Source organism: Barbus barbus (assembly GCF_936440315.1).
Source record: "Barbus barbus genome assembly, chromosome: 30".
NCBI lineage: Eukaryota > Metazoa > Chordata > Actinopteri > Cypriniformes > Cyprinidae > Barbus > Barbus barbus.
This window is the reverse complement of record NC_136758.1, coordinates 2585655-2604009: the sequence shown is the minus strand read 5'-3', so window position 1 is coordinate 2604009 and position 18355 is coordinate 2585655. Positions and strand designations below refer to the sequence as shown.

General features: G+C 35.5%; 1 protein-coding gene across 1 annotated transcript in view; it reads right to left on the bottom strand.

Moving 5' to 3' along the window:
- The window catches only part of stxbp6 (syntaxin binding protein 6 (amisyn)), a 38447-nt gene that overhangs the window by 6878 nt on the left and 13214 nt on the right, over window positions 1-18355 (bottom strand). The window contains exons 3-4 of the mRNA XM_079386607.1: window positions 747-877; window positions 488-653 (exon numbers count right to left, since the gene is read on the bottom strand). Of these exons, the coding sequence (XP_079242733.1) occupies window positions 488-653; window positions 747-877 (297 nt within the window). The remainder of the gene's footprint in view (window positions 1-487; window positions 654-746; window positions 878-18355) is intronic.

Here is an 18355-nt window from a genome sequence, read left to right as displayed (position 1 = left end):
TGAGTGTCAGGGTAATTATAGTAAAAGAAAACCCTCCATTAATCATGTCCATGAGTTATAAGCTATAAACTATAAACATCAAAGACACAAAAAAAGTTCTCATGATTAGCAGAACAAAACATATTTGCTGTCCTACAGAAAATACAGTGGAATAATAAAGAACTTTACACAAACAGTTCACTCAGCTCTATATTTCTCTATATTTCTTCTAACATTTTAAAAAGCTGTTGTTTTTTGTTACTACAGTATAGTAGTGAAACAGAACAATAGTTTCACCAGCCACTATATATAATTATGAGCCAAATGCATATAATAGACCCTCTATTTGATTGATTGATTGATTGACTGGAGATAGGATTCTTTGTAGGTATTACCAAAATTTTAATAAAAAAAAAAAAACTTTAAACTAAAAAAAAAAACCTCCAAAAAAGTTAAAGTAGCGTATAGTGAAAGAGAATGCACCGTATGTTTGAACGGGACGTCTCACCTCCCAGCAGTTTGGACTGGCAGTTGATGAACTCCGGTTTTCTTTCGGGGATGAACCGCTGACATGTGTGATGCAGGATCTGAACAAACATGCACTTCTCTCCAGCTGAACCCGCAGTCCACTGGTCGGAGCCGTTCTCAAATGTCAAGTCAAACTCTGGGCAATCCTGAACATTTTTGGATGATGAGAGGCAGTCAAAGATCAACAGCATCAAACAGAACACAGCATCTCAAGGAGAAAGAGCCCGGCGTCTACTCACTCGGACGGAGTTGATGCCGTTGACCTGCTGCAGCTGACTGATGGTCCACTGTGATCTCCTGACGAAAGACGAGGAGCCTTCAAACTGCTTCACCTTCGTGAGGAACGCCTGCGCTGGTTTCTTATTGGTCACTGTAACAAAAAGGAAAATATGTTTCAATTCTGATCAAAAGTTTGAAATTATTACGATTTCTAATGTTTTGATAGAAGTGTCTTCTGCTCTTCTCATGTGTCGTCTTGATAAAACACAGTTAAAAACAATAATATTGTGAAATATTATCACAATTTAAAATAACTCTTTTCTATGTGAATGTATGTTAAAATATAATTTATTGCTCAACGCTGAATGCTCAAGAAAAATGTATTATTATCAGTCTTGTGCTGTTTAATATTTTTGCTGGTCTACCATTTAAAAGTTTGGGGTAAGTATGATTTATTAATAAGAATAATAAATACTTTTATTCAGCAAGGATGCACTAAAAATGTGAAAGACATTTATAATGTTACTTTTTATTCATCAAAGAAAAAGGTTATAAATATTAAGCAGCGAAAACATTAATAATTATAAGAAACATTATTAATAACTGATAATTGAGCAGTAAATCAGTATATTATTATGATTTCTGAAGATCATGTGACACTGAAGACTGGAGTAATGATGCTGGAAATACAGCTGCAGATCACAGAAATAAATTAAATTTAACAATATACTCAAATAGAAAACAGTTATTTTAAATTGTAATACCGGTAATAACTTCACAATATTACTGTTTTTACTGTATTTTTCAGTAAAGCATCAGTAAGCATAATATATTTATTTTTCAAAACATTACAAAATTGTATTTACTCTGAACTTTTGACCGGTAGTCTACATACTGTATGCACATTTTTCAATATAACAGAGAAACAAACACTACTCTGGATTACAGTGGTGTGGTGGTACTGTAATACGGAGCTTTATCAGCTGGTTCTCCAGCTCTCCAGCCCGTATCACAGAGCAGTGTTTACAGATCCCACCATACCCGGCTCTGCTGGAGCGAGAACATCCGGCCCACGGCGGACTGTTTGAGGAATTTCTGATCCTCCACTGTTTGTTCAGGCCTCTGTGTACAACACTCCCTTTTCCTCCCTCTCACTCCCTCCATCTGTGTGAGGTCACTGGTGTCAGGGTCTCTGATCCATCGCCTGCTTTCACCTCCAACACTTCTGATCGTTCTGATGAAACTCAACACTGCACAGTAGTTCAGGGGTGTGTGTCTGTAGAAATATCTGGATGCACTCAACATCCTGAATAATCTATTGTGCAATAATGGTAACAATAAAAGAGCCTTGCTTTTTGTGAATGTTACTGCGGCATATTTGCACAAATACAAAGTGTCACGTGTTTTTAAATCAGCAAAAACTAGAACAAAAACACTGGCAAGGTATGCACAACATACATTGCAATATGCATCATATCATGACTCAAATATCACGACTCAACTATTGTGAGTAGCACATCCCTAGAAAACAAGAAAACTAAATTCTATAGACTGACAAAATCAATCTGTCCAAGTTAACAATGCTCATACCAACTAATATCAAACTCAACATAAATGCAGAGGTGATTCTACAATCGCCCTTCATCACAATCACTGCAATGAGAAGTTCACTACTGCATGATGTCCAACACCTTTTGTAAATATGGCTTCTGAATCCACCTCTACACAGATCTAACATGCTTATGCATTTGCTTAAATTCATTTCTCTCTTAGTGAACAGATTTTTCATTTGTGATGCATTTAATTCTTGGTGTGAACAGGCCTTTAGACAGCAAAACATTGAACTACTGAAGCTCAGCAGTAGATGCTCTCCAGTTGGCTACTATTAAATACTTTTCAGTGTGTTTCCCCTCAACAAACACAAAAATATGTTTTAAAAATCCCCAGGGCTCCTTTGATACCTAGAGCCATGCACGCTGAGCACTGCATTATGAAGCAGGCTTGGAATGATGTTCTGGGTGGGTTTTAGACTCGCTCTGAATGGAAACAGAAAGGCCACGCTGGGGCTGCTGGTGACGGGTCTTGTTTACTGGAGTTATTGTGATTGGCTAACCACAATTATGCTTAACATACCACATAAATTCAGTTAACTTGCAGAATATTTGCATAGTAGCTGGAGATTAAATGTTCAATATCCTCTAAAAAAAAAGTTCACAATCATGTGTGCGTTACAAATCCTATTAAGGGCAGAGGTGAAACGAATGTGGCTTTGGGGCGATGATATAAACAGATCTAATCCACTAAAACAGGTGAAATGAAAGTAAACAGAGAAAATATACAGAGTAAAGCTGAATACACACTGCATGGGATTTCTTCCAGTCTTGTGTCACTTAGGGCTGCCAAGAAGAAGGACACTTTGCAAGATTCAGTGAATCCAGGATAAAAACTAAAATCATAAACAGTGATAGAAATGAACTTTTCCACTACAGGGTGCTTAAAGTGACTTCTATGGCATTTTTTACCTTTATAAGGGCAGCTTTTCTAACCTTTTCAAATTAAGCATCCCCTTTCATGTAAATCCTAACATTTTTTAATAAACACAATTATGATATTAAGACAGTATAGGCTGATAGCAATAAAATTAAATCACTATGGACAAAATCCATCTTTGCAGTACAGAGGAAACATAAGACTGCTTAATGCAGCTCAGAGATGACATAAATGCATTTACAGTGCAGTTACGATGTATGCATAAATAATGTTTTAAACAGCCTCCCACCTTTCCACAGCTTTACATGCTAATTTCCATCTTTAAAACAGGATCACTTGTCTATAAAATAACATTATTTTCCAAAGATCCTAATGTTGGGAAAGTGTGTGTTTATTTTCAGCTATGTGAATGTCTCAGTAGAGCATTATTTGTTTGTGTAAACCAGTCACAATTTGACGCATGCTTTGCAAACAGACTTTTATGAAAAACAAGGCTGAACAATAATGCAGCAAAATATTCAATGGTTTGGGTTTTGCACTTTTACTGAAAGTCCTTAATGCAAAAAGAGAACAGGTATAATGCAGTAATCAACCATTTTCACGATTAATTCAGCAGCTGTAATAGTAAAATTGCAGTTTTCAAGATTTCCACATTAAAACGTATTTAATATGAAATCGTATTACCGAATCACAGCAGTGGGTGTTTACAGAAGCGTGACATCTTTCTAAATTATGACACTGTTTAAAGTAAAAAAATCATACTAAAATGACAAGAGCACCTCAAGAAACATTATAAAGTTAGAAAAATGCAGTTCATGACCCTTTAGGTCAACATTGTCTCACTGCACAATTGAAGATGAGAATTCTCTCATGCCTGGAGGAGATCTTCAGAAAATGCAACAAGATATATATACGTAGAGAGAGCAGAGCTCAGCAAGAGTTCAGTCTGATGAATAGGAATTCCTAATAGTTGCTCTGCAGAATCCAGACGAGGCAGGATCAAACAGACCAGCCAAATGAATCTGCACAAATGAGTCCATGGAACAGCTCCAACCAGACCATTAACCCACCAAGACCTCAGGCACCGTTCGGCTGAGACTAATAAACAACTTCCTGCAGCACATTTAAACAGCGCAGCATCTGATCTCCTCTACTGTCACACCAAGATGTTATTAGACTCAGAAAGAATGAGAAAGACTGTTTTAAAATAGATCCTAAATTATGCACTCAGACTCTCTCGGTCTCGTTTGTCTCAAAACAAGTTCAGGCTTTAAGAAAAATATAGCATGTTAAATACAAAGACACTGTTTACACCTGGCAATCACATGCATTTATTTATATTTTTGCATGGAAATGCATTTGGAAATGCATGTTAACCCTGTAAAGCCTTACATATGAAATACATTTTAGAAAAATGAAATTTATTGATGCTTCAGACCAAAAAAACAACAAAAAAACTAAAACAAAAAAAATCTAAAAGGAATTTTTTTATTTCTTGCTGCAATGATAATTTAGAGATGAACAAATAAACATTCCTTTAAAAGTCAGATTTTTGAGACTCACTGATTTTTCTAAAAGATAATGTCTGGGTAATCAAGGAAAGCAAAGTTTCTTCAGTCCAGTAAGTGTTCATCTGGAAATTATGAATTCAGATGCAAAAGCCTCTATATAAGTGCCGTCTGAAATTTTCTTTTAAAATTAGCATTTTTATCAGGCTCCTATATTCATATTAAGTTATTTCAACTTTAATTGCATAGAAAAGGGCCTATACATTTCCATTGGAGTAAAATTACTGAACCTTAACATAGGAGCCTGATAAAAATGCTCATTTTAGATGAAAATGTAAGGTGGCACTTAGGGGCTTTTTCATCTGAACTCTTCAAATATTACTAACAATATCAAAGATATTCTTATATTTACTTGACAAAATCAGTAAAGAGTTATCATTATTTATTTTAAGAAATGTCTCAGTAGCAGTGAAAATTAATGGTCACCAAAATTCTTTTCTTTTATGTTCTTCAGAAGAAAGATGGTCATCCATTAAAAAATGAAAGATGAAAAATGAAACATGTTTGAAAGTTCAGGTGTGAAAAGTCATGATGCCGACTGGCTGATTACCAGTCCTGTACAGTGCTATAGTCCGGACTGAGCATGCAATTTCTACTTGTTGCTTTTTCATAACAGGATAAAAAGAAGTGCTGGGACCTCAGGTTTTTGGGTTTCATACATCAGCGAGTGAGAGAAACCACTTTCTCAGGTCAGGAAGGTAAAGTTATATCAGTTGTCTGGACTGAGACAGTCGGCTATTGCCAAGCATCATTTAGGAACAAACAGCAGTCACATTACGCTTGGCTTGACAGAGTTTCTACATCTGCAGCACAGATATCTGATCATCAACGGTGAAGCCAAAAAGGGAAAGTGCACACACTTCTTGTCCTTGTGACGGTAACGAACTACGATACCCAAAATGCAACGTGTTAATTTTGGGAGGAGTCAGTTAAGCAGTTATGCCGAGTGAAATGGAGATAAAATTGAACACAGGTGTGTGAGAAGAGAGAGGAGAAGGTGAGAGATAGGAGTGAGAGCCGTGTCCGCTGCACTGAGTGGGAAAGTGTGTCTGCTGCACAGAGCAAAGTTTGGATCTTTTACGTCCAGAGTGAGAGTTTTCGTTATTAAGAGTAAAAAGTTGGAGTTCATGGAAGTTTGTAGAAGTTAATAAAGTGTAAAATGAAACAAAATGATTGAAGATTACTGAGATATGAAAGCTGCATTGCTACGTTGAAGAGGAGTTCCCGGATTCAATGTTCCTGCAAGCTGCTCCTGTCTCCAGGGGGTCTGAGTCGTGTGAAAGCGGAATCTTCTGAAATAAAGCGCAATCGAGGAAACTACCAGATTCAAAATTACCGTGTTCCAAAAGGTTCGCTGGCTGCACAGAGGATGAGTTCGGAGGTTGCTGCGCCACTCTGCTGTGAAACGGCACTGGATCGGAAGGAATGCGGTACTGTGAGTGAGTTTGGAGTATCTCGGCTGGAAACAAATCCATTGACTATGCTTGGTCTTCAGGTAGGCCTTGATCCATTCAGTTAACTCGACGAAGATACTTACTCATCAGTAACTCTCTGAAAAGATGGGCTTAGCAAACTCTCATACAAGCTCTCATACAAGCTCTCATACGCTCTCATGAACTGAACGCATACTCGCACAACAAACAAACATCATTTATTTCCTTTGAACCTTACATGTAAGAAAATCACCATTTGAAAAGTCATTTGAACTGACTAAAGAATTATGTGATGTTATGCATTAATGTGAAATGGGTTAAAATGTTATGTTTGGTTTTGATGCATTGAATTACCGTGTCCAAAGCTCTAACTTTGAGGTTGCGATCTAAGTTCGTACTGATACCTTGTATTGTTTATGATATGCTGAAGTAATTCATGAGATGACTTAAATGTAGTGTTTAATTGTGACTGTTGGTATGTCCTGAACACGTCAAGTGCCTTGAAGAGTTCAAGACCCATTTTTTATTCAAATTAAAAGAGAAGACAGTTGAAATTGTAAGTGTTTTGTATTGTTTCTGTGACAAGTGATTTTGAGTTCCCGGGTATAGTTAGTCTCACTACATCACATCCTCTATAAAAGCTCCCCGGCATGCTGACAGTTTCTCTCAAAACATCAGTACACTTTATAAAGTTTCATTAGGCCACACTGAAGATGAACATTCACACTGTTTTTCTGAGTTTATAGTTTAAAGGGCAGTCGTGGCCTAATGGATAGAGAGTTGGACTTGTAACCTGAAGGTCGTGGGTTTGAGTCTCAGGTCCGGCAGGGATTGTAGGTGGGGGGAGTGAATAAACAACACTGTCTCCATCCTCAATACCACGACTGAGGTGAGACCCTTGAGCAAGGCACTGAACCCCCAACTGCTCCCCGGGCGCTCCGGGTGTATGTTCACTACTGTGTGTGTACTTGGATGGGTTAAATGCAGAGAACAAATTCTGAGTATGGGTCACCATACTTGGCCACACACCACTTCCCTTTATCCCCCATTTTTAAAGAGAATGTAACATACATGATTTTATCCATTAATCACAACATGAAGGTCCACGGGAAGACCGCACAGAGCCAGCACGTGGTTCACTCAGACAGGAAGGTGAACTCCAGGTTAGTTCCTCTGCTGCTCTCTGAGGACAGCCTTAATTAAAGCCAGAAACGCTTCAGCATAGAGTCTGTTCAGGTAAGCTGCACAAAAGAGCTTGTCGATAAGCTTCACGACACAGAAATCTTGGACAAGGGACAAATTCAGGAGGATGAGAAGGAAAAAAAGCCCAAAAGGACAACGCTGTGCAGCAGTGAATTATCCTGACATCACTGTTCCTATGTCCTCCTTCCTGTCCGGGGAAACAAAAGCCCTGAAATACTTGATAAGCCTTTAACTTCCTAACTCGCACAACACTGCTGAGCTGATTCTGTGCCAAACCCTTGAGCAGGTACTACAGATATATATACACTAGGGGTGTAAGAAAATATCGATACACATGAGTATCGCAATATTTTGTTTGGCGAAACTGTATCGATTCTCCAAAATGGAATATCGATATAATTTTTTTTTTTTTTTAAATCATACAAGATTCATGGCAGTTTCGTTTTGAGTTCATATCCCGACCGCTAGTCTTCATCTCTGAACTTAAACCGTAACAGGAAACACTAGCATCAGGGCACTCCACTAATGTTAGCGTTAATATAGTTCGCTGCCAGTAATGGAGGATGAAAGAATTGTTCCAGTTCTCGTTTCGATGTACAAGCCGGAAGTGTAGCACCATTTGGGCTTTTGTGGTAATGTCCGTCCCGGGACCGTGGCGCGAGCGCAACCTCCGTTCTGCCGCTTGCCGCGTCCCGTGTTGAAGAGCCTTTGCGCGGGGAAAAAACATAAATACAAACTGAAAAACCTGTGAAATCAAGTTGAAAAGTTCTGAGAATGTTTAATATATGTATTTATTTGATTGTTTTACAATTGTTTTGCTTTCTTTAGGAATCCTGCAAGCACTTTATTTTTCATTGATATTAAGCAGATGCCATTTTTTTTGTTCCGATCAAATGTTATGGTATGTCACAATTATAAAATTAAACTGTGAAACTTTAAAGTAGAGTCTATAAATATATTTATCTTTTTATAAGATACATTTTATACATTTAACTAAAGAATCATGCAAACACTTGAATATTTCCCCCTTTACTCGTACTGCACAAAAAGTGCTTCAATCATGCTGAATGTTACAGGGACTGATTATTGCAAATGCAGATCCCAGTGTGTTCTGGTTAAACTATTTTTATTTATTTTTTGCTAAGGTTTGCATATGGTGGTGTGTTCTTAATGACAGCTTTCCTAAAAAATATATATCCTATTCCTAAAATGAGAAATATCCCAATATATCGCCTTGCTTGCAGTATCGCAATATATCGTATCGCAACCCCTGTATCGTGATACGTATCGCCAGATTCTTGCCAATACACGGCCCTAATATACACACTGTTATCACTGTTAGTCCATTTCATGAAATAAATATTGCAATTTTGTTGGAGACAAATGCATTATAAATGCTCAAAGGTCTGAAATCATGTGCTTCAGTCTCATGCACATTGTACATTGAGTTTGAAGTTTTTGTTGTGTTGAGTTCTTTGCTTAGAAGATACCTTGCTTTTGCAAGAAAATAATAATAATGTAAAAACCTTAATTGCAAGAACTGAAAATGTTGTTCAGGTTTACCCACAAATTCCTCAGACACTGTATACTGTAATTTGTTTTAGAGTAAAGGTCATTGCACACAGAGTTGCATGCGTTTTTCCATATTCCCCATCCTTTCCTATCAAAATACATGCTACGGATGCAAAAACGCAGAAAATCGAACCTGATCCGAATTTTTCTTGACGACTGAAAGTTTTGGAGGCAATGTGCAAACGTGACGCATGTAAGGTTGTATTTATTTTTTAACCTGCAAAAATTTCGGATGAAAATTTCGGACTCCGTGCAGTGACCTTTATTCTGTGAAATAGTTATTAGTTATAACATCTGGATGACTAAAAGATCAGCAAATGTTTGCTTATTTCTTCAGTGCTTCTCCACAACACAACAATTGTCAACAATAGTTACAATAGTTCACTAAAATATCTTGTCAGGCAATTATTAAAAGACACACTTTAAGGGTCATTGCAGCCACCAAAATACTAATTCATTCATTTTAAAATCATTAATTTTACATTTTTACCCATTTTTGCCACTATCCTTCAAACCACTACCACAACCCATTTGTCATCAACCATTCAAAATATAATAATGTAGTATGATCACTTTTTTTCTATTTTAATAGGTACAGATGATCTGTTACAGTGAATGACAGTGGGACATAATTTCACCCATATTTTGACATTAAAGTAGACACTTTACTTGGATTTAATATGCTTTCCACACCTAAATGGGCCGTCTCCTCTTTTGGTTTGCTCATTTGGTCTGAAATATCTGAAAAACTGTAGTTCTGAAACTATATGACATGCATAAAGATGTGAAATGCTCAAATTTTTATTACAAATTGTAGTTCTGTTATTAACTATTTGATTAATGATCTTTTAAGCAAATCAACTATTATGAAGGATGTGCAAAAGTGTAGTGTTATTCAGAAAATAATATATAACATTAGATCTGACAAAGATCTGTTTTCTGTCTGTCAGGTTGGTGTGTGTGTACAGATATTTGGCATGATGATAACATGCCCTGCATTCTAATCATTCCTTTAAATCCACAGACCAACAGCTCCTTTGCTCAGACCGCTGAGTTAACACGCTTTCACAGCCAGCCATTTCATAACACGAGTTTGGCTTTTACTTTAATGGTGAGACGGGAGGCAGAGCCTTTGCATCTGATTCAGAAAGGAAACCAAATCCAACCAACCTGAGAACCTCACATCTCCTCAGGGGTGTAGATTACGCGGGGGACGTGTCCCCCCACTTTTAATATCACGTAAATTCGTCCTCCGCACTTTTTCGGGCAGTGTGTTGGCATAAAGGTTTTCAAGAGCCGGTGTGAATAAATCTAATTTAAATTCAAAGAGAAAGGTTAGTCTGTTGCATGACCTGATGTTTTATTCGGACCCAGAATAAGGCGAGATGAACATCACGGAGCGCTAAACGCTCATTACATGCAGTGTGTGTTTCATTCAGACTCGAAGCCGGATATATGGTTTATTTGTGTTTTTCAAGTCATCTCCAGGTAATAAATCAAGTATATGAACAATGCAGTGCTAATTGACATAGAGACTATTCTGCCTCATGGGACAAAAAAAGAGTTTGTAGTAAATAAACAAATCATTATTATTGGTTATTGTCCAGCAGTGTATCTGATTTCTAAGCCAATTAAAAGCTAGAAATAAGAGAAACAATTAAAGTTGCCTATACACTACCAGTCAAAAGTTTTTGAACATTAAGATTTTGTTTAAGATGATGTTTTTAAAGAAGTCTCTTCTGCTCAGAAAGCCTGGATTTATTCGATCCAAAGTAGGCCTACAGCAAATAAATATTTTCACTGTTTAAAATAACTTTTCTATTTGAATATATTTTAAAATGTAAATTTCTCCAGTCACACGATCTTTCAGAAATCATTCTAATATTCAGATTTGCTGCTAAAAAAAACAAAAAAAACATTTATGATGATGATGATGTTGAAGACAGCGGAGTATAATTTTCTTTTTCCAGGTTTCTTTGATGAATAGAAAGTCCAGAAGAACAGCATTTATCTGAAATAGAAATCTTTTGTAACATTATAAATGTCTTTATCATCACTTTTGATCAATTTAAACCATCCTTGCTAAATAAAGCTATTAATTTCTATCATTTCTTTTCCAAAATAAATAAAATAATCATACCGACTCCACACTTTTGAATGGTATATAGTGTATGATGTTACAAAAGCTGTTTATTTCAGATAAATGCTGATCTTTCTATTCAAAGAATCCTGAGAAAAATTACTCGACTGTTTTAAATAATAATAATTAAATGTTTCTTGAGCAGTAAATCAGTATTTTAGACTGATTTCTGAAGATCATGTGACTCTGAAGCCTGGAGTAATGATGATGAAAATACAGCTGCAGATCACAGAAATAAATGATGTTTTCCAATATATTCAAATAGAAAGCAGTTGTACAGTAAAACTGTATTTTGGATTAAATAAATGCAGGCTTGGTGAGCAGAAGAGACTTATTAAAAAACAACCTGATGGCTACACCCCTGCATCTCCTCCTGCTGTTTTTAAGCCCACAACTATATTTTTTACACTTTTGTAGCCCTCAAAGAATTAATTTTCATGTTTCTTGCACCATTTTAAAAGTGCAGTCAAGGAGAAAGACAGAAAACAATAAGGGAGCAGAGAGGGAAACCACAAACTTGCACTCAAAGTGATATTTTTATATAATTGAAATACAATTAAAATGTATTCATATTTTGAATTCATTTTTAATTTAATTAATTTTAAACTATTAAATCTCGATTAATCACATCCAAAATAAAAGTTTGTTTACATAATATATGTGCGTACTGTGTATATTATATATATAAATAAATGCACACACATACAGTATACATTTAGAAAAAAATTACATGTATATATTTATATTCATATAATTTATATTATATATACATATATTTAAGATAAAAACAACTTATTTTTCTTAAATGTATACATGTGTGTGTATTTATATTTACATAATAAATATACACAGTACACACACACATTACGTAAACAAACTTTTAATTTGGATGCGATTAATCGAGATTAATTGTTTGACAGTACTAATATTTTTTTATTAGTTTTCAATAAATTTTTTGATTGAAATTTAAGTAAACTTTTTTAATTTAATTATTTTTTTTTTTTTTATTATGTGTATGTAGTTTTTATTAATATTTATTTCAGTTTTATTTTGTTACTATAGTAAGTTAAACAATAAAAAAAAGTCAAGCTGAAGTAAGTTTTTGGCAGCACTTTATTCAAAGCCTGTATAGTACTTTATAGAAGTGTTTTTTATGCATTAATTATGCCTTGAATGAATCACTGTAGTAACAGTCTTAATACATTAAAATATCTATTCACTGCTACAGCTTTAGAAAGTATAATGCATTCAAACATTTCAAACCACCAAATGCAGTGTAAACAGGAATGTGCAAATATGATAATGCATTTTAATATTGTTTACAATTATGTATAAAAAGATATAATGCACCAATGTACATTTATAGATATCTATTTAAAGGAGTATGCATTAAAAAGACAAGCTTCAGGTAAAGTGTCAATATTTAAAATATTTTATTTCAGTTAATTTTTCTTGTACTCCAACAAGCCTTTCCTTGCATGAAAAAATATTGCAAAAATACTGCAAAACAAAGCAAGACCATTGCCTTCCATCATTACTCATAAACAACTAGAACTGGAGTGATATTCACTGTGCCCTAACAACTCAACTATTCATAAAGGACAGATGCATGCTGGAGTCCTTTTATTTCACTAAAAGTGATCAATTCAAATCTTTGTCTGACAAATCAAGCTGACAGAGACTTCAGTCGCACGCAGGTATGTCCCCCACCAGGACCCAAGCATCGGATGAAGCCTGTGACGTCCTGCAGGAGCTCTCAGAGAGAAACGTCTGTCTAAATCCCATCTAACCTTTCGACGTGCTCTGAGTGAACAGCAGGCCGCAGGAACACAAACCGTCCTGCTGCTCCGGCAACTGACACGCATGACGGCCGATCAGAGACGGACTGACTTTATTTAATCTGCTCCGGGTCAGTCTGACCATGCCACCAAGACAGAGTCTTTGCATTGGACTATTACAGCAGCTAAGTATACTTTGTTAATTGAAAATTAATGCAAAACCTGTAATGTTGGAGTTAATTTTCAAAAATTCAATGGTACTTTTAAATATATATATATTATTATTTTTTTTAAAGAAAGGTCTCTTCTGCTTCCCAAGGCTGCATTTATTTGATTAAAAATACAATAATATTGTGCAATATTAATACAATTTAAAATAACCGTTTTCTATATATGTTAAAATGTAATTAATTGCTGTGAATAAAGCTGAATTTTCAGCATTATTACTCCAGTCTTCAGTGTCACATGATCCTTCAGAAATCATTCTAATATGTTGATGTGATACGCATTTATTATCAATGTTGGAAACAGTTGTGCTGCTTATTTTTTGGACCTGTTATACTTTTTTCAGGATACTCTGATGAATAAAAAGTTAATAGAATAGAATAAAAAGAACAGCATTTAATTAAAATATAATTTTTTTCTAAAAATGTAAGTATCACTTTACACATCCTTGCTGAATAAAAGTATTAATATCTTAAAAAAAAAAAAAATACTGACTCCATACTTCTGAACGGTAGTGTATATTGTTACATTATACAGAGATGCAAACAGTAAGAGGGAAAAAGGTGAGAACATTTTGCGGATCGGAGGCATGCTCCACACAGAATGTCTTAACTTATTTATTATACATTTTATAATAATTAAAATAATTTGCTTTACATGCTCACTTGTAGTTACTTTAAGGTATTTTTTGTATTTTTTATTATCTTATATGTCCAAAACTGTAATTTTTTACAATAAAAATAAAATCAATAAAAAAAACATCTTGTTGCAACATTTTACAAAAATCAAGATCTCATGTTATAAAAGATGAAGTGCTATGCAGGCTATTTAAGACAATATTGGCTGATTAGATGGCAATGCGGATCTAAAATGCTAAATGTTTGCCCTCTCTCTCTTCACCCACATCTCAAGACCTCAAGTACATCAAATATTACACTTTTTGGATGTAGTTTTTGAAGTAAAGAGTAAATAAAATACTATATAAAACTTAATAAAACAAGTTTCTCATTTACCCTTGTAAGATCACAAGTACCCTTGAAAGACCCTGTTATTTTAAATTGCAATAATATTTCACAATTTTACTTTTTTTTTCTGTAAAACAACAACAAAACACATTCAAAATCTTAATGATCCCAAACTTCTGAACAGCATATATGTGTAAAAGCACTTATTTTAGTGTCATTACCTACATCTGCTGAATAAAGTGCACTGCTCCATTCAGTGCATTTACAGTAGAGAGACCCCCCACATGATTGTAAAGCGCTTTGGGTGTACAGCAATAAGGCGCTATATAAATGCATCATTCATTCATTCATAGATGCACTGTTATAATCGTCCACTGGAATTTCAGATTCTTTCCTTAAAGGGGGTACAGTGCTGTTTCATGCATTCAGTTGTTTACACTGTTAAACAGTTGGTCTCTTCTCATGCTAAGCATGGACAAAGTTTCAAAAAACAAATTGGACGTATAAAGTATTTCTGTGCCAAAAATCTTACTTCCGGGTTCATACAAGCTTCGGAGAGTTCTTTAGCTCCGCCCACGGAGCTTGGCTTTTTTTGGAGAGAATCGTATAGCTGTATTTTTCTTTTTTAAATATGATAAAACTAAAGACTTTTTGGAGATATGAAGGATGCAATACTACTCTATAGGTAGGCTACTCAAGATTACCATGAGATGTGTGTGTTATGTCCCCTTTAAAAAGACCTGAATGAACACATCTATTACAGTAACTACAGAAAGATGAGATTAATTGCAATTAATATTTGAATTGACTTGTAGTCATAATTACTGTACAAGTGTAAGAGAGCTGGCCTTTGTCATTTAGCAGTGAGGTGTGAAGTGGAATTGCAGCATATGTCAGTTTCATGGTCCTGGTGGGCAGATGTCTAAACCTCACTGCTCCTGCGGAGTGTGTGAGTGTGTGTGTGTGTGTGTGTGTGTGTGTGTGTCCAGCTGCCTGTGGACAATTTATTAGTACAATTAACACAAACGTCAATCATGAAGCACAGTTTCTGCTATGTGAATTATGCAGCTCATTCTTGTTTCCACACAGTTGTGTAATATGTAACATCAACAAAGAATCACCGTGGAATTTTTTTCTTAATTTCAGTTACTGAATGCACAAAACAGGTTAACAAAAATTGATAGCCAAGCTTAAGGTTAAGAGGATTATTATTAGGATTAATAATAAAAGGATTATTATCTGCTGTCATTCCGATTCTTTGTATCTATGTTTATACAGCATTGTTCAATTGTAGAATTATTTATTACTTAGTAGACTCATCAAATTGCAATTTGCAGCATAGTACTGACTATTAACCTGAACATTTAGAGTTTCATACCATGTTTATGAACTCAGGTTAATTATATTATTTTAACGATCGGCTTATTTGCATATGAACTTCAGAGATAAACAATATTCTATCGTCACTCGATCAAACACAATCAAAAATAAGCAAATCAATACACTCACAACTTAACAACACTGATATTTGCTGCACTGAACTATACTATTCAAACTGCTCAAAGATAGCAATAGCAATTAGTTTATCCTGACTATAGGCGGAGAGACAGTTGCACTTGCTCAGGAATGACTGGATGTTTCACAGATCGATAGGAAACAATCCACTGAGAAAGATCTGGAGTATTACGTCGGTGTTATATAAGGAACAGTGAAGGTGTTGGAGTGTGTGCTTCATCTGAGAGCTTTCTTTTCACCAATTATTGTGACATTATAACACCAGATGCATGAGATAATCTCACTCTGGTGTCACGATGAAAAGCGTCTATGAAATCTACCATTAAACTCAAATCTGCAACACAAATACTAGTAATTGCATATTTTCATCTCTTAGAAATGTTTCCAGTCAGCATCAAGCTCTTGTAACTTGGGTCATACTGACAAAGATCACATAGGGAAACATTTCAGATGCAAGAAGAAATAATGAAGGACAAAGCAGGGAAGGTATGAACAATACTGGGAAACATCAGAACAAAGACAAAACTGAACATGTGCCAAAACAACAGCTGTAAGGCTGAAACAAAAAGGATCATTTACCATATTTTCTGGAATAAAGGGACATGTGCCAAAGTACAATACACGTTTATAGGTTTTATAACATTTTAAATACCAGTATTTTACATCATTTCTAAATGTAATAATAAAAATGTAACTTATACACAGGCATTTTCTCTCTTAACCAGGCAACCTGTTTTTTTTCAGAAAATATGGTACTGTATTACCAAAATTATATTGACACCATCCCTCGATATTCTCTTGTGATGCCTCCCAGTTTTACCAGAAACCCCTTGCTGTTTCCTTGTTAACTTGGCTTGTATACGTGATAAGTGAAGCTTATTACTTTTTTTTTTTTTAAATGTCACGCAAACAGGACAATTATGAACGCACTACCGCAATTCACATACCAGACTAAAGATCCATAGGTCAAAACATTTTCCAAAAATAGACTTCTAAAGACAGTTAGCTTAAGGATACACCAGGTCTTCCTCTTTAATGGAGCTTGCATTTTGAAAGCTGGTTTGAGAAGTATGTGAAGCACGGATCCAAGAAATCAAGACAAAACACCACGTACATTCATACCAGACATGCCAACATTCCTGAATGCCTGCAGGACAACGACACGTTTGTCTTCTTATCTGCCCTCTATCCCAAGTAAACATTTGGTGAAGACAATTCTGACAATTACTGCTTGGTATTATAAGAAATGGAGCCATAATTCTGATTTCAGGTCATTCTGAGACATTAACTGAAGAATCGCTTGCACCTTTAAGAAAAGTTACAACATAAGATATAAAGTCAAAAGTATTCTAAATTTAGCAAGATACACTATATGGACAAAAGTATTGGCACCCCCTTCTAATGAACAAGTTTGACTACTTTAGTAATTTCTATGAGTACAAATCTTAATGTTTAAGCATATAATGATATTCTAGGGAATTGTGTGCTTCTAATTTTATAGCAACAGTTTGGACAGAACCCTTTTCTATTCTAACATGACAGTGTCTCTGTGTATAAGACACGGTTCAAAAAGACATGACTGATTGAGTCAGTGTGGAAGAACTTGACTGATCTGCAGAAAGCCAAGTCCTGATCCCAGCTGAACTCTCTGGTGTGACTTTATATGCAGACCTTGAGCCGAAAGCTCATCACCAAACACCAATGACACATCCAAAACTGTTGCAACAGAGATGGAAATACAATTTTTAAATACATGAATTATGTTTCCATCTTTGTTGCCACAGTGTCAAGTTCTTCCACACTGACTGAATCAATCATTTCTTTTCGAACCTTGCCTTATCCACCTTATTTTTCTCGTAAGAGCGGGCATGGTCATTTGTAAATTTAATGTGTCTGGCTTCCGGTCTCATCTGTGTCCAGCTATTTTTAGCTGTACAAAACAGCTTGTTTTGCTGCTTGATATTGCAAACTAGTGTGTGTCTTACCATATTATTTTAATATATTATGTAAGGGATAATCATGGCTAGCCATGCATTAAAGGATTTTAATGCATGGCCCAACGCGCTCCTTTAATGCACGGCTGGCCGTTGATTATCCCACTTATTCCATGGTCATTTGCCAAGTTATAGACAAGTTAGAGATTTTATCACCTCGTTGCTGTAGAATATAATACACAGAGGCATTGTCATGTTAGAATAGAAAAGGGTCCTCATGGGATCAAATTCCCACCAAATATAGAGGGGCGGTGACGTCACTCCAGTGCGCCTCATTAGCTGCCGATGCTGTGTTCTGTTCACTTGTACAGGTGAAAAATGGATAAGTGTCAGCCGGGGTAACATCTTTCCCTACAGGACACCATTATATCTGTCTGTCTGTCACTGCTGTATGCCTACCTGGCGATCCGGTAACATTAAATGGGTAAATTGGTCAATTAATTTTGAATGAATGTAATGTTTTTGTATTGACTAGGCTAGATTTGACGGCTACAGTGTTACAGAGGAGAGAGTTACAGAGGCCAGGTGGATTTGATATACACAATTATTCATTTGTATATTGTATTTATTTTACATAGCTATTATAGCTATCTTCATACTATCTTTAGAGTAAGACATTAAATAAATCATACAAATGGCTGATTCGTTCAGTGAGGAATAAAGTGAATCATTCAATACAAAGGCTATGTGTGCTGCTCATAGAAGACATTGTTCTGCTGTGGCTTTGGACTCTTCGTCGAAACGAG